Source organism: Mustela nigripes, chromosome 3 (assembly GCF_022355385.1).
Source record: "Mustela nigripes isolate SB6536 chromosome 3, MUSNIG.SB6536, whole genome shotgun sequence".
Lineage (NCBI taxonomy): Eukaryota > Metazoa > Chordata > Mammalia > Carnivora > Mustelidae > Mustela > Mustela nigripes.
Window position 1 is genome coordinate 182,556,452 of NC_081559.1, and position 26,657 is coordinate 182,583,108.

Here is a 26,657-nt window from a genome sequence, read left to right on the forward strand (position 1 = left end):
GGAAGGGGAGGGCAGGGGAGGGAAAGGAACCGTTGAGGGCTTTATTACGTGCTGAGTACATGAAATAATCCGTGACTCAATTAAATTAAACCAGGCACTCAGTTAAACACTCAGTCCTTACAACAGTCCCATTTTACAGATGAGGAAACAAAGGCTCCGAGGTCTTGGTGGTGACTTGTTGGAGATCAGACATTGGAGGAAGGGGATCAAGATTCCCATTGCTGTGACTCTGAGCCCCCGCCCCCTCTGCACTACACACTGCCTCAGTCAGAAATGGGTCCCGGGGCAGAGGGGAGCCCTGGTCACGTGCAGAGTCAGAAGCAGTGGAAGGCTGGTGAGGATTCGAGGGGACTCAGAGCAGAGAGGAGGGTGCTGGTGGTCTTGTTGAGTGAAACAGGAAATGGGAGAAGCAGACCACAGGGAAATTCACATGGTCAGTAACAATTTGCCGCCGATGGCATTTTACTGTCCGCAACACAGAGGATTACATGTTAGCTGCACGCAGGTCGATCTTCTGGGGAACGTGAGTTCCTTTTTGGAAAGTGTAAGCCCCATGTTCGCCTACTTGGGACTAAGTCGGGCTTCCAGGTTGGTGCATCTTTAAATACTAGTTCCCAGGAAAATGCTGGCTCCAGTGTGTGGTTTTTCATATTCTTCAACTGTTGGTCCTGTTGGCAACCTGGACATTTGCACCAGCAAGTCACCTGGAAGCTAAGGGAATCCTCTGCCACAACTAATACCAGGATCTGGCCATCTACAAACAGTACTATCCCCCGCTCTGATCTTCTTGCCCCTTTCTTTCTTTTTTTTAAGGATTTTATTTATTTATTTGACAGAGAGAGAGAGATCACAAGTAGGCAGAGAGGCAGGCAGAGAGAGAGGAGGAAGCAGGCTCCCTGCTGAGCAGAGAGCCTGATGCGGGGCTCAATCCTAGGACCCTGAGATCATGACCTGAGCTGAAGGCAGAGGCTTAACCCACTGAGCCACCCAGGCGCCCCATTCTTGCCCCTTTCAATGAGTTTTGGTCTGCTTACTGTGTGTGAGGTGATGAGTTTGCATGAATTGCAACTGATTCCTAGGAGCCTTTGAAAAAATAATTGTAATTTGGAAAAATGGGGTTAGTCTCTATGAGGCTTTTGCAATAATGAGGAACAAAAAGAAAAATAGGCAGATGTTTTTGCTTTAAAGGTAAGAGTCCATGGTTCAGTAAGGAGTCGGCTTCATCTCACTGGGAAAACGTATTCTAGCCACCAATTTAATTTCTGTTACTGTTGCTGAGTTGCAACCCTCCTCCTCCTCTAAGTATATGACAGGTCTGAACATAATTCTTCTTTGTAGTCCATTGACTCTTGTAAAATAATGCTGTGATTATAAGGTTTCCTGAATATGATTTTCAGAATGTCGGTAATAACCACATTGCACCTACCTGCTGTACTTGGGTGACCATCTCTGTTGCTCAATTTATACTGAGTATTGGTCATAGTGAAACGTGTTTTCATCACTTGAAATCCAAATTGTATTTGCTGGGTTATTAATGGCCACTTATTTCTGTAACATAAATCAGGATGTTGTGCAAGTTTGGTTTGCAAACAGATTGACTCCTGAAAGCAACAAGTTAACCTTGAGATCGGTGTGAGGAGTCACTTGAGTTGACAACCTAAGTATTCACTAAAACCTTTTTTTGTTTTTTGTTTTTAAACGTAGTCTGATTCCTCTCTGGGTAAAATTCTGATAGTGATTGTAAGAATAAAGGATTGAAAACTGTGATAGGTTTTTGAGACTGCAGAGTCTACCCTTCCTCCTAATCTCATCCCTTTATTGTTCAAGTAGGAGAGAGAACAAGGTCAGAAATAATACATAAGTGCTACAACCTCCCAGGTCACATAGCTGATTGGTGGCAGAGCTGGGAACTGCCAGTCATTCCGGTGCACTTTCCACCAAACTGCTGTTTTCTTGTAATTGACGAACAGTTGACTTGGAGGCATTGTGTTTTTCTACCCTAGATGTTGGTTGAAAAAAAAAAAAAATGCCTATTATATAAAAGCTCTTGCAAATACTTCTTATACAATTAGGTCAATAGAACACAAAAATTTCTTCCTGCCAGATTTCCCAAAGTCCCCTTTGCTTGACTTTTCTTCTCACTTTTCCTCTGAAAAGCCATGTTCCCTTTGCACTTAGGAATAAGGAATCTTATTTGTTCTGACAGCAATGTGCAAACATCTATTGCATCAAAATTCCCAAGCGGAGTAAAAATACCGATGGCCCTGTTCTGAATTTCATTAGCAGTGGCAGCAAACATTCCATCAGAATCTCAGGAGCAATACAGAAAAGAAAGAAAAATCAAGTTAGCAATTATATAGTTAATATTGTACCAGATGAAAGCCTGCATTATAAAATCCCGAGTGTTGTAAACTCTCCTTTTAAATCTGCCTGCGGGCTATCTGTCCTTTCAAAATACAGTGTCTGTTGTCGGTAGTAGAATTCTAATAAATGAAATGCATTACAGAGTAATAGCGTATGTATGGTGAAACTGAAAGTTTATGGAAAAGTGTTTTGGGTAAGGATTGGATCAGGCCATTGCAGCGCTTAAGACATCTTAGGATCTGAAATCAGACCAAAGTTTTTTAAAGGATTCTCTGAAAATGTATTTATAGCTTTAGTCCTGACTTTATAGTTGACACGAAGGACAAGGATGAGCAGACAAAGTGGGGAGGGCACAGAGCATCGCCAGATAGGACTTACCCTAGGATCTTGTTTAAAATGTTGCATGTTTGTAATTCACATACGGAGAGGATAAATTTCCAGAAGTGCCCATACACCTTGCAGTTGCCGAAGGGTCACTGGTCACTGCTTCGCAGTATCTGGGTCATTCGGGTCTGCCTGTGTCCTGTCCACTCGCAGCTTCCTCTCCGCCAGCGTTCCCGATCCACACGCAGAGAGTTCTCCCAATGCACCTTGATCTCTTGCCTACGGGCCTGGCAGGAGCTCCCAACCCTGCTTAGCATTGCCTCTCTCTGGAGCCCATGCCCAAAACTCAGAGAACTTTTAGTCCATGTATTTGAGTGGTACACTCTGTCCCAGCACTAGATCTAGAGTCCCTTAGATCAGGGGTTCTGTCTTGTCTTGGTGCGCACGGGGCCCACCACGCACAACAGGCCTCAGTGAGTGGTGGGGGTGCGTGGAGGAGGAAGCAAGCCGACAAGCCCCTGTGTAGCACACCTTTTAAGAGGCGTTCGTATAATAAGAATACTGGAAACATACCAAGCTATATCAGAACACCTGACTTTAAAATGCTTTTCTTGCTTAATTTGTTCTAACGTGCATGCCAGGATCTCTGTGATCGGAGTCACTGAGAAGGAGAGTGGCGAGCACGCTTTGTCTCACACTTTGGCCTTTGCTCGTCTTAACCTCCTTTCCACTGGGATTCCTCTCAGCGCCACTGTCCCCCCTGCAGTCCCATGAGGAAGCGCCCCCCCCCCGGGCTCCGGTGGCCCCCCTACGTTCACAGCCATGCTGCGGGGCAGCACAGAGGCTCTAGGCGTGTGTTTATTTGTCTGTTTTAACCCCCGGACTTCGCATCCTCTGGGCCTAGGAAATCGCCGAGGTTGGCAGACATTTACCAGATGAAAGTTGCATGAATCACACCTTGGGTTCCTTAATGAGGAAGAGAAGACATTCTCCTTGCATGTCACTCCCGATCCTACGCCTCCAGTACCACAGTCTCTCCATTACCGTGTTCAGGGCCACAAGCTTCAGCTGTCCAGCTGGACTGAGAATGCTACTCGATGTCATTAGGAAACTGCGTGTCATTAGGAAACTGCGTTCAGCTTTGAAAGCGACTGCTCTTTACTGGTTCCTGACTGTGATTAGGGCTAACTGCCGTCTTGGTATCAATTCTGAAAAATACAGTAACTGAATTCGTTCTAGAAAGTAGGAGAAACAAGCCCTATTTTTAGTATTCCTTTGTAGTTAGGCCTCCTCTGTAAATCTGTTGTAAACTGAAACATGTTTGACTCTCTTCCATTCTTCTTACTTGTTCTCACTTTGCCAGTTTTGATCTCCTTAGATGTTGAATCATATTTCTGGAATGAAGTAGTCATGGGCTTTTTTATCATTTGCTGCTTTCCTATTTAATTTAGAATAGAGAACAGAGTGGTAAAATTAGATACAAGAGGCCTCTGTGTGTCATCAAGTAACCTAGTCTACTTTGGGTAACAAAAATAAAATCCCTCTAAGTAATTTCTAGCTCATTTTGAACCAATTTTGTTAAGCTGAATGGCCTCCGGTCTGTGTGAGGAGTCCGGGAAACTCAGCTTCTCCCTCAGTGGGCCCAAGAAAGTTTTTCCTGACAATTAACATTTTCCTTTCCTTAATTTCATTCCGTTGCTCCTCATTAAGACCCCTGTAATTAGTGTGCTCATTACCTCCCCTACATAATCTCTCTGCCTCCTTGATGTTCTCCCTTCATGTGTTCTGAGGCCGCCTCCTCGCCTGCCTCTTGAACCCCCTGCTCCCTTTTCTCTGGAGGGGCTCATGGTCACGGCTGTCGGAGTGACAGAGCATCTTCTCCAGTCACCCAATCAGTAGCCCCACCGTATTTTTTTTTTTTTTTTTTTTTTGTCTTGAGAACTTTTTAGGGAGGGAAGAGAATTACAGAGAAATGGAAGAGCTGGAAGATAGGCTTGTCCTGCGATGTTGGGGGGATCCGGTCCAACACCGGATCTTTGATGCCGTCTCGCTGCTCACTCGGATCTAGATTAGACCCCCACTTCCGGCTGGGGAGCATAGCTGTAAGCCCACGGCGTCACCCTCAGCTCAGGAAGGGAGTTGTTGGAGATCTTTATATTCCTCTGTCGTGTTTGTAAAGCAAGTCCTGAGGCCCTTCATTTCTCCTCTTGTTCTCCTTCCTTACTTCCTTTGTCTTTCCTGCTCACGTCTCTTTCACTCACATTAATGCGATCTTCTGGAGCTTATGAATGGATGTGGACTGTACACTGGAGTGCAGAAGCTTGACCTCCCATGGGCTTTGAACATGAAAACCAAGATCATCCTGGCACCCTGCTTTGTGCTTTCAGAAATTATCTCCTTACCCAAGATGTTTCTGTTACTACCTTGATGCATTAGGTTTTTTCCCTCTAACAAGGGCAGAGCGTTTTATCTCATCTTCCCCGTGTTCTCACAAAATAGTCATGGAGAGTGGTACCTGCAGGAAATTTAACACCTATTCATTGATTTCTAGCAGAGCCAAGTGGTACCTACATCTGGGTTTGACCCACCCTCCTGAAATCGGCGCCTTGTAGAACTCTTCTCTGGGTCATGCACTGAAGCGTTCTCTGCAGGGGAGCTAGGCAGGGAATACAACAATTTTGAAGCCACCAAGGACCCCTTAAGATGGCACTCCATGTCCTGACACCGAGCCCCTACCACGCACCATGCGCTAGGGATACAGAGAGGGACAGAAGTGGTCTCTGGTTTTGAGTTGCTTCCAGATGAGTTGGGTAGATGGTGACATGAACAGATAATTATCCATGACGTGTTAAGTGTCCAGGGTGCGGCTGGGGTGGGGGTGTCCTTGGGAAGGCTCCCCAGAGGAAGGCAGTGGCCCTGCTGAGTCGCTCTCCTGGGCCGCTCCTCAGTTCTCGCGTTCCTGTGCGGCTCAGCCGGACTCCCGGGCACCACAGCCGCTCTGGCTGCTGCTGCCTCCCGTCACCCGGCCCGCAGTGGGCGAGCTCTCAGTGAGGAAGCCTGTCCCTCTTGACACTCTGGGTGTGGATAAGGAAAGGAGTAAATGTTCCACGCTAAGCATATTGTCAAGTGCTATGAATGTCATGAAGGAGGAAGTTTTGAAAGTGTGATTTCTTCACGTTTACAAAACGAACAAGTGACTCAGATCTGTTGTACACATTCACAAGAGCTCTGTCCTAAGCTGATCCCGATTTTGAAGTCATGTCTTCTTTGCTTGTGGGGAAGGTTTGCAAGAGGCTGGAAAGTGAAGGGGGGTGTGGGGAGAGGAAGGAAGGCGTACGGACCAGGACTTGGTACTGGAGAATGTAAGCGGGGCTTCCTTCCCTTGGGCTCTGTGCTACAGACCATTTCCCACATCCCTTAGCTCCTTCCTTCCTGGCGTGTCGTCTTCGGTCCCTCTCCTCCCTCCCACCTCCGTCGCTTCCCGCCTTCCTCCTCTGCTTTCTCCCTTTCTCTCCTTCTCTCTCTCATTTTACTTCTTCTTTCTACTTGGCAGGCCTTTTTTTTTTTTTTTTTTTTTTGGTGTGTTTCCTGTTAGACTAACTTCAGACAAGACCCTGCAAACTGAAAACAGATGTCCAGGCCGACCGGAGCGTCTATGGATTCATTACCGTTGGAAGCCTGGGTAGCCCTGCCCCGATTGGTTGGGAGCGCGCTGCAAGCTGGGGAGCCGGGCTGCATCTGGGTGGCTTCGCTGACTTTGCCGCTGACAGCATCCTGAAGCCTCACTAGATTTGGACCCTCCGGCTCTGACCTTTCTAAATTTCTTCCACATTGAGTGCACTTTGAGGATTGTTCCTTCATTTGTTCTTTCTTTTTTTAACAAGACTACACTGTGCCATCATCAAAAACAAATTTTTAGGGGCGCCTGGGTGGCTCAGTGGGTTAAAGCCTCTGCCTTCAGCTCGGGTCATGATCCCAGGGTCCTGGGATCAAGCCCCGCATTGGGCTCTCTGCTCAGCAGGGAGCCTGCTTCCTCCGAGACTCTCTCTCTCTGCCTGCCTCTGTGCCTACTTGTAATCTCTCTCTCTCTGTCAAAAAAATAAAATCTTTAAAAAAAAAATTTAAATAAAACAACAAATTTTTAAACATATCAAGAATAAATGTTGATACACCTCATCAAATGCAAGTAAAAAGGAAAAGTAATCGTGTTTAATTATCACCAAGATTCTGCGGCGTTTTGTAACAACCACGCCGAGTCAATCCTGTAGGAGTTAGGTAGGCCGTCCACCTCCAGGCCTGGCCTCACCAAGTGACCCGAGAGTTTCCCCTTCTGAGCTTGTCCCTAAATGGATGCCTTCATGGGCTCTTCACCTTTTATCCTTGGGGGTTACAAATGCATCACTGAATCCGGAGAAACTTTATAAAACAAAACAAAATACAATATTAGCCCTAGCTTTATTCTATTATCAAAGCCTCCTGTTCTGTTCATGTATTTAATTTTTTTTTTTTTCTTTTGGTCTGGAGCTCTGAAATGAGAGGCCAGGGGGGAAAAATATGAGAAACATGAAATTGCCATATATTGATTGCCTTGTAGGGGAGCAGACAAGTTTGAAATAGTACAAATGTTATTAGGATCATGCATCTAGAAAATACCAGGGCTTGAAATGGTGTCATAGTCCCTGTGTTACCCAAAGTTGAAACTCTGCAGTTTTAAAGTTGAGCAAGTATAAACTCTAAAGTTCCTTTTTTTTAATGTTATGATCTCTGGACTTGATTTCATAATTTGTTTCAGTTTGACAAATCAAATAAACAAATCCGTCCTGTCCCTGTTGCTGTCAGTTCCACTTATCTCATTCGTATTACTTGGTCTCATGAAGACTGCTGGATGTGGAAAGTGAGAACTAGATAATTATTCTTCAGAAATCTTAGATATCTTCCCTGATTCCTGTACCATCAACTCATAGGGACACGGTGGACTTCAGGACTTTGTCATCCTCTTTCAGTCTTTTTTCTATATATGCCATTTTTCAAAATTAATTAATCATACTACATATATAGCTTGAATCTCATCTTTTCCACCACACCTTATAACATAAGCATTTTCCGATGGTAAAGATGGTTTTCAGTTGCTATCAGATCTTGTGAGCGCTGATGCCATAGTTCAGTTAAATTTAGTCTGTCAGATAAGGAGCTTTCCCCAGTGTGGCTCTGTTGTAAGAACTGCTGGACTTGAACATGATGGCACAGGCAGTCTGCTCTACCTGGGGGAACTCAACAAATGCAAGATAATTTTCACATATTTGGTGGCTGATCGTTATACTTTCCTACAAACATCAATGGCTTGGGGCAGATAGAATCAGAACCAATCGAAAGGCATCATGGAGGATAACTTACTTCTTGGACTATGACCTCTGTCCTCCTGCATTTTGGTAATTTGCTTCTGCACAGATGTGGAGCAGAGACTGTAGAGTGGCATGACCTACGCAGCATCCTGTGGATCCCTTCTGGAAAATTAGTAATTAGATCAAGGACCAGCTTGTCTTATTCCACAATGATATGCCTTTAGAACAGTCTTCTTCACTGTTTTCATTTTATCAGTTTCTGTATTACAACAGTCAAAGCAGTCTCTTGTTTCAGCAACAGACCATTCACTGAACGTTTTTTAAGTTCTTGCGCCTTGCCTGGGCTCCCTGAAAATATGAAGATAAAAAAGGTAGAGTAGGAATTCAGCATGAGAGGAAGGTAGAGAAGGAAGCAACGATCACCATGGGTACAAAGACACTCAGGAAGCTGAAGGAGGAATCACTCTGGCTTTGAACTTCACCGAGGAAATACTTGACTTGAGTTTTGAAGAGTGGTGAGAGCTTGCCCGGTCATTGAGGGGGCTAGCAGAGGTGCACAACAGCTTGGCAAGTGAAGGGAAACAGTCATCGGTTTGGGGTGTTTACGCGGGATGGGCCCGAGGTGGATAGCAGAAGGAACTGAAGATGCTCTGGGCGAGCTAATGAAGTCTTGTCCCCTTTAGGAGGCCACATATTCAGAAAGATAACTACCTAGAGTGGGGGGACTAGATCACAGAGAGGCTGAGGCAGAAAGATAAAGGAAGAACTTTCTGTGATACTCTAAATAGGAAATGCCAGGGGCTTGATTTAGGGCAGAAGCAGGGAGAACAGAGGGGAGGAGACAGAGTGAAGTTTGTTTAAAGTTTAAAGACAGAGATGGGAAAGGATGTGCAAACAAGTCACATGTACTGTCTTGGATGCCTGGATGGGTGGTATTTCCAACCATGTAAAATAAAGAATACCTCAGATGAGCCTGAAAGGGATTTCTCACCTTCTGATCTGTACTTGCTTTGTACTCTACCATGGATCTAAAGAACTAAGAGTTGTAGACCCTCCCAGTGCTGGCTAGTCAGGTTTTCCTATCCTGTGGTTTTCTAGTTAATGGCCCAAAACAAAGAAATAGAAGGTGTACATTAGATTTCCTGCTTTTGCTTGGTAACCTAGAGAAGATCATTTATAAACCATATCCTATAAGAAGCACTAAATGTAAGTACAGAATTTGGCGAAATTTTCAATATTTATTGGCTTAAAATGGATACTGTATGACTGGGTCTTGACTGATTGATTTTTGCCTCATGGGTAGAATGCACTGGGTCCTGTTATTTTAAAACCTTCGTACTTTGTGGGGTGCCTGGGTGGCTTAGTGGGCTAAGCGCTGGACTTTGGCTCTGGTCATGTTCTCAAGGTCCTGGGATCAAGCCCTGTGTCAGACTGTGTGCCCAGCGAGGAGTCTGCTTCAGGTTTTCTTCCCTTGCCTCCTTACCTGGCTCGAGTTCTCTCTCTCAAATAAAATAAAATCTTTTTTTTTTAAGATTTTATTTATTTATTTGACAGATAGAGATCACAAGTAGGCAGAGAGACAGGCAGAGAGAGAGGAAGGGAAGCAGGCTCCCCACTGAGCAGAGAGCCCGAAGTGGGACTCGATCCCAGGACCCTGAGATAATGACCTGAGCCGAAGGCAGTGGCCTAACCCACTGAGCCACCCAGGCACCCTAAAATAAAATATTTTAAAAAAATAAATCAAGCCTTTACATTTTGACATATGACTGTATTTAAATAGATGGAGGCAAATTAGTACATGATGTCATGTACTGAGGAAAGGATATGTCTGAAACAAGAGTAGTTAAATTAACAAGTACATGATAATGTGAAAGGGTCCATCTTTTTAAAATGTCAGCTCACTTGGAAGAAGAAATGATCTAAAACTGTTTGTTCGGTTTACTTTCAAGATCTTGGGAGAGTGTGTTGAAAGAGCCATGGAAGTGAAAACAGGCAACAGATTGAAGATGTCAATAGTGCTGTGTCAGCCAACCACAAGTGGGCTCATTCAGGTCTCACTCTGCCCTGAGGCATGGAAGCACTCATCCTGTTTCAAATCCTGGATTGGACAGTCATGTTGTTTCTCTTGGATTGATTCCATAGCATGTGATTTTTTATTTAATTGAGCATGTATGTTGTACACACCCACTCTATGCTAGCTCTGGGGGAATTCTGAATAATAATATCAATAATCATAACAGTATTTACTGATCACCTGCTGTTTGTCAGATACCATTCCAAGAACTTTTCATAGATCAACTCATTTAGTCCTCATACGGGTCCATGAAAGAGGTATGATGATTAGCTCCATTTGACGACTGAGGAGACTGAAGCAAAGAAAAAATAAAGTAACTTGCCCAAGAGCACCCAGCTAAAAGTGATGCAATCAGTATTCGAACCCAGGTAGGCTGTCTCCAGAGCCCACGTTCCTAATTACAATATTTCCCACTTCTTACCTCCCAGAAGAACCTGGCCTACTCACCACTTCCTTCTGGAGGTTCATCTTTATTCTTCACCCCACCTTCAGAGAAACTCTGGGTTACTTGTGTACTTTGTTCAAAACACATGTGTGATTTCACATTTTTTATTATTATGTTTATTGTGCAAAATGTTAGTATTTGTAACTCTCTCCTACAAGACCCAGTCTTCATCCTTTTTGCATCTAGACCTGGCATTTGTGTGATGTTTGGCTGGGAGCAGATGTTCAGTCAATGCAGCTTGAGTTGAGTTGCCTTGACTTGAACACACAGTGCTTCTCCTCAAGGAGCTTTTGGTCTACCTGGAAAACAGTTTCTGTCTTCATGAAGCAACTGAATAATGAAGAAATTCAAGTTAAGAATACAGTAGAGCCAGTGTTACTGGATTTCAAAGGAGATTGTCTGCAGGGACTGGGTTGATTGGGTTGGATTGGATAGCTTCTCCAAGTGGATGGATTCTGAGAGGAGTGCAGATTACAGCTAAGAAAAGGAAGAATACTGATCAGAACGTTGACCTGAGGAGGCTCTGAGTGAAATGCTCACACTGAAGGGGGCAGCAGGACCGCAGCAGTAATGTAGGTTGAAAGAGACTTATCAGTGACACAGATCAGAGGTGAGCTCCTCAGAGAGGCCAACTCTGTTCTCTCCTGGGAGCTTCTTTCCACAGTGTCTTGTACATGCATCATCCTCGCAAAACTGCTTTGTACTGTATATGTAAGGTCCTATGTGACTGAGTTCCCTAAGGGCAAGGACCATTCTTTGCCAATACCAAGGACAGTACCTGGCACATCATAGTGGTCAAAATAATAATAGCGGCAGTAACAATTTACAATTATATAAGTATGTAACATTGATATATATATAGATAGATATAGATATTACATAACATTTACTAGATTCTTACTATGTTCTAGCCAGTGTTCTGATTGAATTGTATTAATTCAATCTCTGTTGAATTTTACTGTGCTGGGAAGGTTATGACATCTTGGAAATCTTTAATTATGTAGACCCTATCTGGACATGATCTACATCTTAATTCTGCAACAGCTGCGTGCATGCGCGCGCGCGTGCACACACACACACACGCTGCTCTTAATTCCAAGCCAGAGGGACTGGGCCTGCTGACGTACTTCCTTTTCTACTTAGAGTCTCAGTCCCAGCTCACAGGTGGGGCCACTCCTAGACCCAGCTGTAGGTTACAGGCCATGGGGCAGGAGAAACAGTCAGGAACTAACCTGGACACACACACTGTTTCAATTGGAATCAGTGTTCTTTTGCCCATTAGGGAGGCCCCCTTACAAATCCGTGTACCGGGTCAGCCCTTCCAAATATACTGTACTAGAATAGTGCGAGGAAGATAAGCTGGACAGGGCAATAAGCATTTTGAGCAGTCAGGAGATGTTTGCAAAGTATTTTCTTCATATGCCGCTAACGTTCAAGAGAAAAGTACTTTCAGAAAAATGTTCAGGCTTAATTGAAAAAGCACACAGTAATCAACTTTTATTCCCAGCTGGCATAAGACTGTCTTACTGGTAGCCAAATTTGGGATGCCTGAAGACAGACAAATGACTAATACTCGGGCTGTGTGTGGCCAGGACCAAATGTATTTTCTGACCACAAGACCATGTCTGGACTCTCCTTTATAATTACCACACAGCCTACTATAATTGTAAAACTTATATTTACTTCCTGCCTTTGACATGTAATTCAGAGTCCAAGGCTGCACCCCAAGCTGGAGTGAAGTTGTCTCTGTTACTTGTTTAAAAGCTATAAAGTCATCCTTGTGCGAGGATGTGTGTGTGTGTGTGTGTGTGTGTATTGCCATGCCTGTAAGGACGTCCTTGTGAAAAATGTGCCCACCCTTGCCTTGTCAGATGAAGCGCTTCGTCAGATGTGTAATCAGATGTTTATTGAACTATTCCTACATGTCAAGGACAGTTAGATTCTAGGAAACACCAGTGAGCAAGACCGCAAAGTCCCTTCTTTCTGGGAAGAGAACGGGGGAGGGGCAAGGAGGAAGGGAGGGAGACAGGCAAACAGTGCTTACGACTTTGTGCCTTCGAGAGTCACAACCCAGCACCGTGAGAGAGTGTGCCGAGGTGGCCTCTTTTTTAGCTTGGGACGTCAGAGAGGTAGAAATTGAGAGAAGGGCTAGATTTACTCGATTTAGACTTAGGGAATATAGTTTAGAACCAGTCAACAGAACTTGCCAGTGGTTCAGATGTAAGGAATGAAGAAAAATGAGTAATTAAGAATAATTCCAAAAGTCTTGACTTGAGCAGCTAGAAGCATGATGGCTGACTGGGGACCACCGAAGGCAGAGCCGTTTAGCTCTTCACTACCAGTCATAACTGACTGATCATGAACCCACATCTTGGGGTTCAACAGATGCCCTCACCACCCCCTAATTTTCCATCACAGGGGAATATTCATAAAATTTTGAAATTCTTTGGGCACCTGGTTACTACTTCAGGCATTACCATGGTTTCTCGTTCCTCTTCATGTTCATTTTATGACATCTGGAGAAATCATATCCGAAGTTACTAAGTCACACCCCAACACATCCTTTTGGGTACTCTGGAGACCTTGGCTCCTGTCTGCACTTCCTCCGTCCGCACATGGCTTGGGTGCCCTGGGCCCAGGCATGGACGGAAGGGGCGGATTTCAGATTTGCCCACCAGATCGCAGGTTGACTGCTGACACTTACTTCCAACAACAGACCTGGTACATGTGCGTGGAACACAATATGACTAATTTTCATGTTTTTCACTTTATAATAAGGAAAACTTGTGCTCTCTTTAATAATGATTAAATTGACTTAATCCACTTATTTCTTTATTATAATATCTCTATTTCCTACTTTTGCCTTAAAAATAGTGTGGGGCAGAAGTTTTCTGGCCTATGCAGGAGAAGTAATAATAACGGAGTTGTTCTTCAGAGGTATTTAGTGAGGATTAAAGGCCATAATGTATATAAGGTACTCGGTGCAGTGGTGGCTGTATAGCAGGCAGTAAACTTGAGGTGTTATTACTAATAAAATAATAATCTGGGGGAGGACAGTGTGGCTCGCAGAACCTACACACTCGTTTGAGTCTTCAAATTAAGCAGGCCAACAAAACAGAGCCGTACACTGATATACGAATTCCCTGCCTACCTCTGATCAAAACCTATAATGTTTTTAGATTTCAGATTTCTCAGATGTTTGCGAGAATTAGGATAGATAACTTCAGTTTTAAAAACTCATATTTTTCTCTCCAGTCTTCCTTTACCAAGCTTATCAACAAGTCTTACCTTTGGATCAACTAAATGAGTGTGACTGGTAGTTACTGACAGATGTGACCTTCCGCCAGCACATCGGAGATCCCAACATTGATATCACTTTCTATAAATATCGATTTGGGGTGAGGAAGTGTTCTATCTCAAAAGAGGTTTAGCTGTTGAGGATCTTTCTCTTTTTAGACTCCCGTCCGTGAACTATTACTCACTGTTGGCATTCTTCCTCTGTCTTTTGTCACCTTCTTTCGTGATCACGGATGTCGATAGCCACCTACAGTTCTGAGTTCCCCACGCAGCCTTCCTTAGTGGTCGGCCTTGCATTTGAGTTGTGCTTTGCTGCTTCCTCTACCTTTTCAAATTTAAAAATAGAAAAGAAAAAACAAACCCACAGCCTTTCCCATTGGCGGAACTCTGTTATTCATCTAACAGATTTTCTGGTGAATTCCATCGTATCACATATATAGTCAGAAATCAGGAAAAAGAAAATCTGCCATCAGTTCAGAAGAAGCTCTCTCTGTAAGAAATGGACAAAGAGAGACCTTAGTTGTGACTTTTAACACGCAATTAGAAGTTGGCAGTAGGTGCCCACAGGAGGTGGCTTTGGAAAGTGAATTAAAGAGGCAGAGCACTCTTAGCTCTGGTTCTTGACTTTGGTCCTTGTCCACCTTTCCTGAGCCCTTGTGGACAGCCACTGGGTTGACGAAGGACTCCTCTAGGAGTCTAACGGTCACTCTGTGAATAGCAAAGACAGGTCCGGGGAAGCATGAAAACCCTTCCTAGGTCCCATCGCACGTCACAGCAAACATACCACAATATGGCAAACTCCACATTAAGTATACTTTCATAGCTGACAGAAATTTTTGAAGATGTCTTTATAGTTTTTTGTTTCTTTGTTTTTTTAAAGATTTTATTTATTTATTTGAGAGAGAGCATGAGCAAGAGAGCAGAAGCCGAAGTAACAGCAGAGGCAGAGAGAGAAGCAGGCTCCCCACTGAGCAGGAGCCTGATGTGGGGCTCGATTCCAGGACCCTGAAGGCAGACGCTCAACTAGCTGAGCCACCTAGACACCCCAAAAATATCTTTATAGTCTTGCTTTAGAAATAGGTTGATTACAAGTAACTAGTAATTGGCTATTAATTTATCAGCAATTATCTTAGCATACTGGGAATTATTAAGTTTAAACCTAAATCCAGCCTACATATTGCTTCCAAATGAAACATTTTTGATTACCAACACCTTTTTAAAAATATTTTATTAGAGAGAGAGTGAGGGAGAGACCATAAGCTGGCCTGGGGCAGGGGGGAGCAGAGGCAGAGAGAGAAGCAGACTCCCCCCTGAGCAGGGAGCCCGATGTGGGACTCAATCCCAGGACCGGGGATCATGACCTGAGCCAAAGGGAGATGCTTAACGATAAGCCACCTGTGCACACCTGGCCTAGACATTTGTACAGGTCCTTGAAAGGCTAAAAGGCACCATCCCTGACTGGCCAATGGTTAAAGATGCCCTACCTGGGAAGTCCTATGCTCTGAATTCTCTACCTGCCTTCTTCAGAGAATGAGAGCTGCTTCGAGGGACACACTTCTCTAGGAAAACACAACAAGCTGACATACAGGGAGCAATAGTCCGTAAAACAAGGTGAAATCCCTACAAAAACAGAGTAACTAGGGGCAGAATCCCTGGAGCCAGCCATTAGTTCACTGGGTGACCTTGAACAAGTGCTCTGTGGCCCTTTTCCTGCCTCCAGTGACACTTTTCTGGACAGGCACTTCATCTGGCCAAGGTCGGAGGCCCGGGCCGTCAGTTCTAGGAAAAGAACGGTATGCAGGACCCCCTGAACCTGAGGCAGGAGTCTCCCTCCTACATTAGAAACAAAGCAGTTTTTAACGTTGATGCTATTTTGCCAGAATGAAAGGAGGAAGGGGAGCCAGAGGCGGTAAGGACAGGAGGCGCGGAAGGAGGAGGAAGGAGACACTGTCAACACTTGCATTTAAAAAAGCTATTGGTCTTTGAGGTCTGTACAAAATGGTGTCTCCCTTCTCCAGAAGGAAAGGCTTTCACATGATATACTCAGTGTCATTATCCCCCTCGAAAGCCATCCATTATCTTTTTGCCCTCAGTAAGGAGCAAATGTGATGAAGTGAAAAGAACATCAATTTCAGAAACAAATAGTCTCTCCAAAGGCAGCTTTACCATGCGTGTGCTTAGCAGTTCTCAAAGTGTGGGCCAGGGACCCCTAGGGTTCTCCCAGGACCTTTCCGGGTACCCACGAGGTCCTGACTATATTCCTGATAATACGAAGATGTCACTTGTCTTTTTCACTCTCTCTCTTTCCATAAGTATATTTTTCCAGAGTCTTCATGACATGACGTCACAACAGACTGGATGCATATACAGATATCAAAATTCCACTAAACTAGTTAAAAATTTTATTTATTTATGTATTGAGAGAGAGAGAGAGAGTGGGGGAGGGGCAGACGGAGCAGGAGAGAATCTGAAGCAGACTCCCTGCTGAATGAGGAGCCCAATGCAGGGCTCAGTCTCAGGACCCCGAGATACGACCCGAAAGCTGAAATCCAGAGTCAGACGCTCAATCCACTGAGCCACCCAGGTGCCGCTCAAAATCCAACTGTCTTCTATTAAGCCAAACAATAAAGATATTTTCAAAAATGTAAAAACAGTGCCATGCTAATTGGAGATTACTTTTAGTTTTAAAAATACCACTTATGTTGGGGTGCCTGGATGACTCAAATGGCTTGAAGCCTCTGCCTTCGGCTCAGGTCATGGGCTCAGAGTCCTGGGATCGAGCCCCACATCAGGCTCTCTGCTTCCTCCTCTCTCTCTGCCTGCCTCTCTGCCTACTTGTAATCTCTATCAAATAAATAAAATCTTTTTTTAAAAATACCACTTATGATAATAGGTAATGGAATTTTTTTTTTTTTTAAGTTTTATTACATTAAGTAATCTCTACACCCAGTGTGGGGCTCAAACTCACAACCCTGATATCAAGAGTCACATACTCTGCTGACTAAGCCAGACAAATAACCCAGGAGTCTTTCTGGGGTTTTTTTGTGGTTTTTGTTTTTAATGAATTGATAAATGCATATTTTCAAAATCCTTAGTCTTAATGTCTTCTCTGGCAAATACTGATAACTATAATGCCAAATAAGTTTTTTAGGGTCTTCAGTAATATCAAAAAAGTATAAAAAAGTGTCCTAAAACCAAAAAGTTTGAGAACCCCTGAGCTAGCTAATGGTATTTACCATTTATTGAAGGTTTTCTTGTGCCAGGGGCTTTGCAAAGCATGCTACGTTTTTATCTCCTTTAATCTTTGCAACAAAGCTATAAAGTAGAGCTTTCAACGAAGATCTTGCTAGCCCAAGGTCTCACAGCTGGAAGTGAAAGAGATAACCAGGCCCTTCTGACTCCAAAGCCACATTCTTGATTACAGGACAGTACTCCCTCACAAATTAATTCTTTGAAACAGTTATCTCACTGCTCTGATGCTGTTTCCTTATCAAAAATGGGCAGAATCCTACCTACCCTGCAGGATTCTCTTAAGAGCTGAAGAGTTAATGTGCATCCAGATGCCTAGCAAGGTTGCCTAGCACCCAACAGACCCTGAGAAACCATTCACCTCCTTCCTTCCGTCCATTCCCTCCTGTCCTTGGCGCCGTGTTAGAGCAACGTGGCTCAGCAACTTCCCTTTTTCCCTCTAGATGGTCTTCAAGCCGACAGAGAGGCCGATGGAACAGAAGGAGTTGATGAAGACATGATTGTGACCCAAAGTCAGACCAACTTCATCTGCCCCATTACTCAGGTACTCTCTCCTCCCTCCTTCCCAGAAAGACAAAGCAGTTCGCTTCGTAGAAGACTCCTGTTTGCGTTCTAACTTGACTTCACATCTAGGGTAAGGAGGGAGGAAAGGAAGGTGATGAGGTCCAGGAGGATATGGGGGAGGTTCCCCGGGCTGGCAAGATTTTTCAGTCAGCCGTGCCCTGAGGGATCCTGGAGGAAAGTCTTGGCCCACGGGCCAGCTGACATTGGTGCCACAGTCTCCCTGCGTTTTCCTCCATGGCCATCTGCCCTAACAGTGATCCAAAGCCACGAGGCTTTGAGCCTGAACACGGGAAGCCCCCAGAGGAGGAAAAAAACAGTTCCAAATAATCAGTGACTTGGAGAAGTTCCCGGAAGTGGATCATTCTCATTCCTGAAAGCTGAATGTGTCCTTGATTGCAGGTGGAAATGAAGAAGCCGGTGAAAAATAAAGTGTGCGGACACACCTATGAAGAGGAAGCCATTGTGCGCATGATTGAGTCCAAACACAGGCGGAAGAAAAAGGCCTGGTGAGTCGGTGCCGGAAGGGAAGGGAGCCTTCCCACCGGTGGTCAGTCAGCGGTGATGTGCCCACACTAGAGGAAAAGACACTTCCATGTCCCCCCTAAAGCCCACTCCCCTCCCTTGTAGTGTAATCACGGAAGCTGGCTTTCTGGAGAAACAATACATGACGGAAAAGTGAGTCGTTTGCTCAGGAAGGAGCTGAAGCAACTTCAGCCACACCTTCAAGAGAGGAGGGAAAGGAATCGGGTGCAAGTTTCATCATTAGAGAATAGGAATAGGGGCGCCTGGGTGGCTCAGTGGGTTCAAGCCTCTGCCTTCGGCCCAGGTCATGATCTCAGGGTCCTGGGATCGAGCCCCGCATCGGGCTCTTGCTCAGTAGGGAGCCTGCTTCCCCCTCTCTCTCTGCCTGCCTCTCTGCCTGCTTGTGATCTCTCTTGTCAAATAAATAAATAAATAAAATCTTTATTAAAAGAAAAAAAAAAAAGAAAGGAATGGTCGTGAAACTGTCCTATAGCCTGAGAAAAGATTAAGGGGAACTGTGATACTAAGAGATTTCTTTGTCCCCTTCTGTGTGCACTTACACAAGAAGGAATGGCAAGTCTTCTTGCATCCTGCGATACAGCTAACTTGGTTAAGCCGTTCTGAGGTAAGATTTGTATCCAGGGGTCTTGATCAAGATTAAATTGTTAGGAAGACCTTTCATATCTTTAATTATCTGAGTAACTTCCTGAAAGGTTCAAGCAAATTTGTGAATCACTGCAATGAGAATTTTTTTTTTAACTGGAATGTTTGGCGAATCTTCCTTTTACCTGTATTCTATATGTATTTCCACCCCCTTGCCATCCCCCCAGCCCCGCCCACACATCCCCCCCACCCCCACCCCCGGTGCACACCCTCGGAGGAGGACGGTGGCTCCCGTGGCTCCGCGCCTGTGATAACATGGAATCCTGGGTTGGCTAGACGCACCATAATTCAGTTTGGCATTTCTTGTGCTCTTATCGCAGATTTGTTGTAGGAATGGAATTGCAGGTGTGACCAGTTCTCAATGGACTTCTGATAACAGTCACTTTGATGTGTGGCTCGCTTCTCCATCACTCAGAAATTTGCTGGTGGAGACCCAGAATTGGAATTCCCCACCACTCCTCTTATGGGCGTGGACTTAGAGATTGGGTATTCGAGACTCGAGATATCTTGATGGTCATTCAGTCAAGTCATTCACCGTATTTGTCCCAGAAAAATGCCCTCATGGCTGCAAAATTAAGAGTGTTCAAGTACATTTGTATCTGTTTTGAGTCTCTGCTTACCGTTGAGATGTTGGATTTCCCTAGTGACCCTTCCACGTTCCCTGTGAATATAATTTCCTTTGTTTCTGGACTTCTAAGCCTTCCCTTTCCACTGACTTCTTTCTGTGTTCATTCTCTGAGAAACCACCTTTTAGTTTGCAAAAATGATGACTGCTGAGAATAGATATTGCCAGATAGTTCTGTTTCACAGCTCTTGCATTCTTATTGTGATAGGCACTGAGAGCGAAGCACATTTCTCACACCAGTCCCAGGGTGGGGATGGTGACTTCACGAACAGGCTCACTCACGTGTCAGTGGGCCTTCCTAATCACGTGTTCGACGTTCTAACGTCCTTTGGCTTTTTTGAGTTGTACGTGCTAGTTGGACACACGTGAGTGACATTTGTCACTTAGAAAAGTGTCTTTTCTCTGTCATGCTTCTTTACCATGCGCACAGATTCTGCAAACTGCAGATTCTCATAACTTAATAACGATTATTAACGTTTAACATAGATAATAACGATTAAGTCCAAGTGGAAGAAGTGGAGGGGGTGGTTCAGAGAGAAGGTGGTATTTTTACTGGGCATTGAAAAAATGAGAAGAATTTGAGAGAATGATGAAGAAGAGTCCTTCTGGCCAACAGGCTCGCCCCATTCAGAGCCTGTTCTACTTGGTGGTCAGAAGGCACAGTTGTGGTTCCTGTGTGTGAGAGGGAGAGTAGAAGGAAGCTCTGCACAAGAACAGGAAGGAGAGTGCTGTAAAGACTCATTATAGAGATGTTAAATGTCATGATTTCATTAGTTTCCTCATCTATAAATTGCTGATAATGATTTCAATTGCCTCCCCGGTATGTTTGAAACTCGAATAAGATCTACGTGAAGTACTTTCAGGCCCCTGGCCCATGGTAAGACTCGGTAAACTGTACCCCTCCCCCCACCGCCGCCCTCAGTCTTGCCGCCATTATTCTGCAGGCATGAGACAACACTGCAGGGCTCTGAGGGAATAAGGTGACTCAAGCTAGAGGTTAGGAAGTTACTCTAATACAACTCAAGAGGTGGGTTAACGAGGCATGAGGTGACAACGTCAGTGAGAATGCATTTGCAGGAGATTAAGTTACAGATGACAGGGGCCTGACTGAGGCAAGAGTCTGAGGCAGAAGGGAATGAGAACGGAGGCACAGCTGGCAGGATTTGGCAGTTGAGAGTTGAAGGGAGGAAGAAGGAGTGGAGGAGATTTCTAAACCGGGTGTCCAGAAGGGGTCATTCACCTACAGAGAGGGCAGGAATGACAGACACATTTAAGAAGGATTATGAGAGGCACAGCTGGGGTCATGCAAAGCTTGGGGTCCTTGAAGCACAACCAACTTGGAAGTGTCTGGAAGGCACAGAAAATGTGAGGTGCTGAACCCGGGAGAGAGCTCTGAGCTCAAGACATCGTGGAGAGATTATTGGTAGAGGAGTCAAACCCACTCACCTGCCCCTCAGGGGCAGCTCTGGGCAGCATGTGACAGCTGGCTGAGAGTCACCAAGGACGGGACTATGGTCTAGCTCCGGGTAACACGAGGCCTGCGGCTGGCCCCACTCTGCTCACCACCCACCTCAGGGCCCACTGTGGACCCTCAGAAAGGCACCGCACTCATTAGAGGAAAGGCAGTCAGAGGAAGAAGACCCCCATGAAGCCATCTGAGGCGCGGCATGACGAGCCAGGAAGAGACATAGGGGAGATGGGGATGACAGGAGCAGTGGGGGCGGTGGGCACAGTCCTGGAGACAGGCTGCATTTGGCGCCAGATTACACCTCAGGGCCTCTTCATCAGCTACTCCGGAGCTTCCTGACGGAGCGCAAAGCAGTGTCATTTCCCATGATGCATGTGAGCCTAAGGAGCCGTTCTAGGTCCCCTTTGTTTAAAAATGTCTGTGACACATCCAGCTTGAGAAATCTTAGTCCTTCCTCTTAGATGGTTCTAGTTAACATTTTGTCAGACTGGAGATCCAGGTACCTCGTCTGACTGGGCGCTGACTGGAATCCTCCTGGTCGTGCTTAGTCTCTGCGAGGATCTCTCTCCTCTGGTGTGAGTCAGGAGAAAACTGTGGAGACTCTCAGTCCTCACTAAATACGGTCGTTAAAACAATTTCCTGAATAACTGGGCCGTGCGTTATCTCCCTAACAGAGCTGCCTTATGATTGTCACAGTAATAAGATATTTCCAGTGTTCCACAGTCGTGTCGTTCCTTTTTTGCTGAGGAACAGGAACTGTGTGTAGCAAACAGCCCCACTGAACAGCATGTGGAGTAAAATCAAGCTGAGTCGGAACGTGTCGTTGGAGAGCCGAGCGCTAACGTCGTGCTCACTCCCGGCCCGCGGGCCGTGTCACCTCTCAGAGCCCCCACGTCTACATCTGCAGAACAGAAATAACAGCAGCATCTCTTGGGATCTTAGGATTAAAGAAACGTGGGGAAATTCCAGCTGAGGCCTGGACCAGTGCTTTCTTGGCAGTGGAGAAGCAAACCACTTAAGGGAAGAAGGCTCCTTTGGAACTACAGAACGCTCAGCAAATCGCAGTAGGGTTAGAAAGGTCCAGACTGTTCGTGTTGTTGTTACTTACTTCATCGCTCAGTGACATGTTATTTTAAACATGGACAGTTACTTTGTGTGTTTAGGTGGGACAGGAATCCATCCCACTCAGACTTCCAGAGGTATCCGTAGACCTCCTCCCAGAGCTGGATTGGACCTTGGAATTCTTGCAACCCGGATCCACAAGCTCACAGGACTCCAAATCTTGTACTCAAGAGCTGAGACCGAGGCCAAGATCCCTGCAGCCTCTGGGACCCCTGAGACCCAGGCTCCCTTTGCTCAGTAGACACTTGCATGCTCGCTCGATGCTCTGATGGAATGTTCTGCCCTGTCAGTGACCCGAGCGGAGGACCCAGCCTCTCCTCCGAGGCCTGTAGGAATGACTGCTCACAGTGATGACTCGAGAGCTTAGGATCGGTACGGCCACACCTGGCTTGCTCACCGGGACGTCCTGGGATTAACGCGCTAACGCTTCCACAGAGTGTTGTGAGGAGTGCCCTGATTCAGTATCGTGTCATTGTGGCCTTGTCTTATCCTCTGTAGCTTAAAAGCCTGTGTTTGTTTGTTTGAGATAGGGTGAGAGCGAGGCTCTCCCTCAGCTCCTGAATCAGCCTCTCCTCCAGGAAGTCTTCCTGGGCCGTCACTCAGGCTGGGCCGAGCGCGCCTTGTCACGCTGCCGCAGCAGCTCCTGTGTCCTACTCACCCGCGTCCCACCAGTGTCCCCAGTGGGGCAGCCTCCTCGCCACAGGCTCCTTGGGAGCAGAAGCCTTGGGACTAGAGCGGAAACCTGAGCCAGTTCCTCAAGCCTTGTTGCACACTGCCCGCCTTATTGCTCCCAGAGGCCCTCCGTTCAGTGTCGTCTTCGTGACAGAAGAAACTGGGGCACGGGAATGAAAGCCATTTGCCCAGCAGGTCACGGCCACGAGGCTTGAGCCCACATCTCTTTCACTCTTGAGCCTGCATTTGTGTCAAGAAGCCGTCAGCTCCCTTGGGAGGCCTTTTGGGTGAATGCCTCTGTCCCCCAGAGTTGCTCCCTTAAGTGAGGTCACACTTCTTTGTTTGGGACACAGGTCACCCTGGGCTCCATCCCTTTGTCCCCTGGTGAGGAACGAGCCTTCAGGCTCGGCAGTGAGTGAGTGCCTGATCCCATCAGACGTCCTCAGAGCCCTCTCACAGCCAACGGAGCGGCTGATGTCTCCGGGAAGTCCTCCCCGCCTCTGTCCCACTTCCCCCTCCACACTTATCCACAGTCTGGCTGTCGGGGCAGAAGACTTGGTTCTCGGGAGTGGGGAGGACTCCAGGCCTACCATCACAGGGCACCTTCACCAAGTGACACGTGTGACATGACATGAGGGTGACCCAGCATGTGGCATGCCGGGGACCTACCTTGGGTTGCGTTTCCATGTCGCAGAAGGTGGAGTGATGGAAAATGCCCCTTTGTGAAGTCGTGAAAGTGTCCATAACCTTCTCATAATCGCAGCTGGTAACTTGTAGGGTTAGAGAAGCCGTTCGCTTTGAGCAGCCAGTGCAGGACGGGTCTCCGCACCCCCAGGCCTCCCCCAGCACAGAGCCGGGGAGCGGACAGACGTGTACTTGGCCAGATACCTGATCCTTTTTCCCACCAGGGCCTTTTTACGATCACATTTTAAAACATGACCCTCCCCATACAGAGCACCTTTCATGGTTTAAAATAAATATTGTTAGCAAGCATATTATCCATAGCATTGATTAATGCCTTTCTTATAAGAGGACATGTTGGTCCAGAAAGCACAGAGAGAATGTTCTCCTTCATGTTGAACAAACGGGCTTCCTCCTGTGGACAAATCAGAGTTCCCATGGTCAGCTTTCTTCCCCTTCTGCTTTCTGTCTTTTGTCTTGTATTTGTTATTTTTTATCTTGTCTTGTAGCTGTATTTTTTTTGTCTTAATATACCTGTGCTTTTCGGAGAGTTGTCTCAGATCACTGGGCCAGAGCTGTGTGTGGGCAGGAATCTAAATTTGTATTTACCAGACGGGTGCTTAGAACCCAGCACAGGGCTGGGCAAGGGCACGCACGAATGCGTGCGTGTATGCATCGCGAACGTGCAGGATACAGGGAGAGCAGGCGTCTTAAAATGTGTCAGAAGAGAGATGATCAGAGATGCTAGTCCTAGGAGAGCACGAAGGGGATGACGGGTAATACTGAGCACCGCTTTGCCTGTAGCCCTAGGAAATAGGAATTCTGCCCCCACTTCAAATCTGAGGGTGTAGAGGCCCAGAAAGAGAGCTTTTGTTGCCTGTGGTCTCATCAGGAGCAAGTAGGTGTTGGCCATGTTCAGAACCAGGTCACCTTCACTCCGGAGACTGGGCACTCTACCTGACTGGCCAAGTCTACTTCCCGCTGAGAAGAAATCAGGTGACTTCCTCTGGCCTGCTGCCTTCAGAGGAGACCACATCCAAACAGAGCCGTGGCTTTAAGTATCTCCCCCCATGGGTGACTCACACACTGATTTCTTCAGCCACAGCTTTTCCCCTGAGTCTCTGCCAGCCCACGCAGTCTCTCCACAGGAGGACTGGTGGGCATTTCGGAGGGAACGTAGACCAACCGGGACTCCTGACTCCATCCCCAGCCTGGTTCGCCTGTTGCTCCCCGTAGAGGTAAAGGGTACCCCCAATTAGCCCGTCGGCCGGGGGCCTGCTCTGATGAAGCCCAGCCCTTCTCTTGCCTTACACTGTGCCTCTGACCCCACAGCAAGTCCTAGAGGTTCTGTTTCCGCTTCCTCCCTGATGACCACCGCCTCCAGCCTCCGCCATGCAACCCTCTGCCCCAGACCGTGGCGAGGCTCTCCTACTCTGCCTGCCTCTGCATCAGCAGCCAGAGCCGGGGTTTCTAAACATACACCACATCACGTCCCTACCCTATCTCAAACCCTCCAGGGTGTCCTCTTCATATTTAAAATATAATCCAGGGGCGCCTGGCTGGTTTCGATGGAGGAGCATGCGACTCCCGGTCTCAGAGTTGTGAGTTCAAGCCCCACATCAGGTGTAGAGATGACTTAAATAAATAAACTTTAAAAAAAAAAAATTTTTTTTTTTTAATAATGAAATCCAAAGCCCCTGTGACCCTCTGACCTCCTCTTCGAATGCCCACCCCCCCCCCCCTCCCCCCCCCCCCCCCCCCCTCATCCCCCCCCCCCCCCCCTCTTCCCGGGCATCTCAGCCACAATGACCTTGTTTTTTACACAGGCCACCAAGCCTCTGCGTTCTCAGCTGCTGCCTCTGCCAGGGTCACATGCAGCACTTGTTCTAGATCAGCTCTCCTCAGCAAGACTTGCCCTGACTCCAGCTAGAGAAGCCTCACCCCACACTCTCTCCCTTGACCCTGCTTCCTTGCCTTTGTAGCACTTCATGCGAGCGAACCCACAGCACACGCTGTCTGGTGACTTAGGGACGATCTCTGTCCCTCACTGGAAGGTGTACGCCGTGAAGTGGTCCCTGCTTGTCCCCTGCCTGTGCTCCCACCGCTGGGCAGGGATGGGCTCAGGTAGGCATTCGGTGAATAAATGAGTCAGTGCACATCGGTCCCGATTTCTAGAACATTCTCCTTTTGGCTAAAATATCTTCATTTAAATCCTTGTGTGTGAGGGGCATTTATGCCAAGGCATCCGAGCTAAGTGATTTTCTTCTCCTTTACAGTTGCCCCAAAATTGGCTGTAGCCACACAGATGTGAGAATGTCTGATCTCATCCAGGATGAAGCACTCAGAAGGGCTATTGAGAGCCACAACAAGAAGAAGAATCGCCCGTCCGAGTAGGAGAAACTCACCTCCCTGCAGGGATGTCCGCAGCCTACCTCCTACCCCAGCCATCTGGAGAGAGCAGTGCTCCTCAGAGCACCTTGCCGGGCTGCATAGCATACTTTGTTGGGGTAAAACTTGAAGGTTTTAAGTGTAATTGGAAGCCTTTTTCTATGTCACAGCAAAAATCCAAGCATATTATATTGTTTATTTTTGAGTGTTCTATCATTTTAAATAAAACTTTGATTATCCGCAGTGTGTCCTATCCGTGCACCTCCCAAGGTGTAAATTGTTCCAGTGGTGTGGGCGTGGCGGTGCCAGGCCTTTCTGTTTCTACTGTGTCAGGCTGGTTTTTATCATGGTTTTAACTACACAAAGTCTTTCAGCGGCTATGTAACAGAAGCGTGGAGAACCCACCCCCCAGGTGAGAATTGTCTAACAGCGTCATCAATGATAGCAGGAGGTTCCCAGGAAGACTCAGCTCACTGGCCTGTGTCTGCTTTGCCCAGTAGATAAATGCTTCTGTCTGTCGTTCTGATGGACCTGTGCAGAATTGCTCCAGAGAATAGGCTTCTCGATCCAACGAAAGTTGGTGCCCCTAATGGAAACTTCGCTATGACCCTCTGAGAGCCTGAAGTATCCACAGAAGCAGCCACATCCTGACTGTCTCCACCCTGCCCGGTGGCTCTCTGCATGTGGCTTCAGGCTGCCGGGCCTTGCGGGTGTTCAGCCCTGAAATAAAGATGTGGACTGAGATGTTCTCTCATGTCCCTTCAGCCCCAGAAATCTGTGGACTCAGGACCCGCCAGATCTTTACATTGAATACCTTTGATTGTGTTCTGGGTGAAGAGTGCTGATCTATTAAATGA

General features: G+C 46.5%; 1 protein-coding gene and 1 long non-coding RNA gene across 3 annotated transcripts in view; one reads left to right on the forward strand and one right to left on the reverse strand.

Annotated features, from left to right (window-relative positions):
• Positions 1-26,039, forward strand: part of NSMCE2 (NSE2 (MMS21) homolog, SMC5-SMC6 complex SUMO ligase) — a 212,874-nt gene extending 186,835 nt beyond the window's left edge. For both annotated transcript variants that reach the window (XM_059395153.1, XM_059395154.1), the window contains 3 exons: positions 17,539-17,639; positions 18,059-18,165; positions 25,689-26,039. In XM_059395153.1, coding sequence (XP_059251136.1) covers positions 17,539-17,639; positions 18,059-18,165; positions 25,689-25,806 — 326 coding nt within the window. In that variant the 3' untranslated portion in view covers positions 25,807-26,039. The remainder of the gene's footprint in view (positions 1-17,538; positions 17,640-18,058; positions 18,166-25,688) is intronic.
• Positions 1,796-2,932, reverse strand: LOC132013270 (uncharacterized). Its single transcript, XR_009402949.1, has 2 exons — positions 2,743-2,932; positions 1,796-1,999 (listed from the first exon to the last, which is right to left on the reverse strand). It is a non-coding gene; the product is annotated as an uncharacterized LOC132013270 (long non-coding RNA).
• Positions 26,040-26,657: the final 618 nt, after the last annotated feature.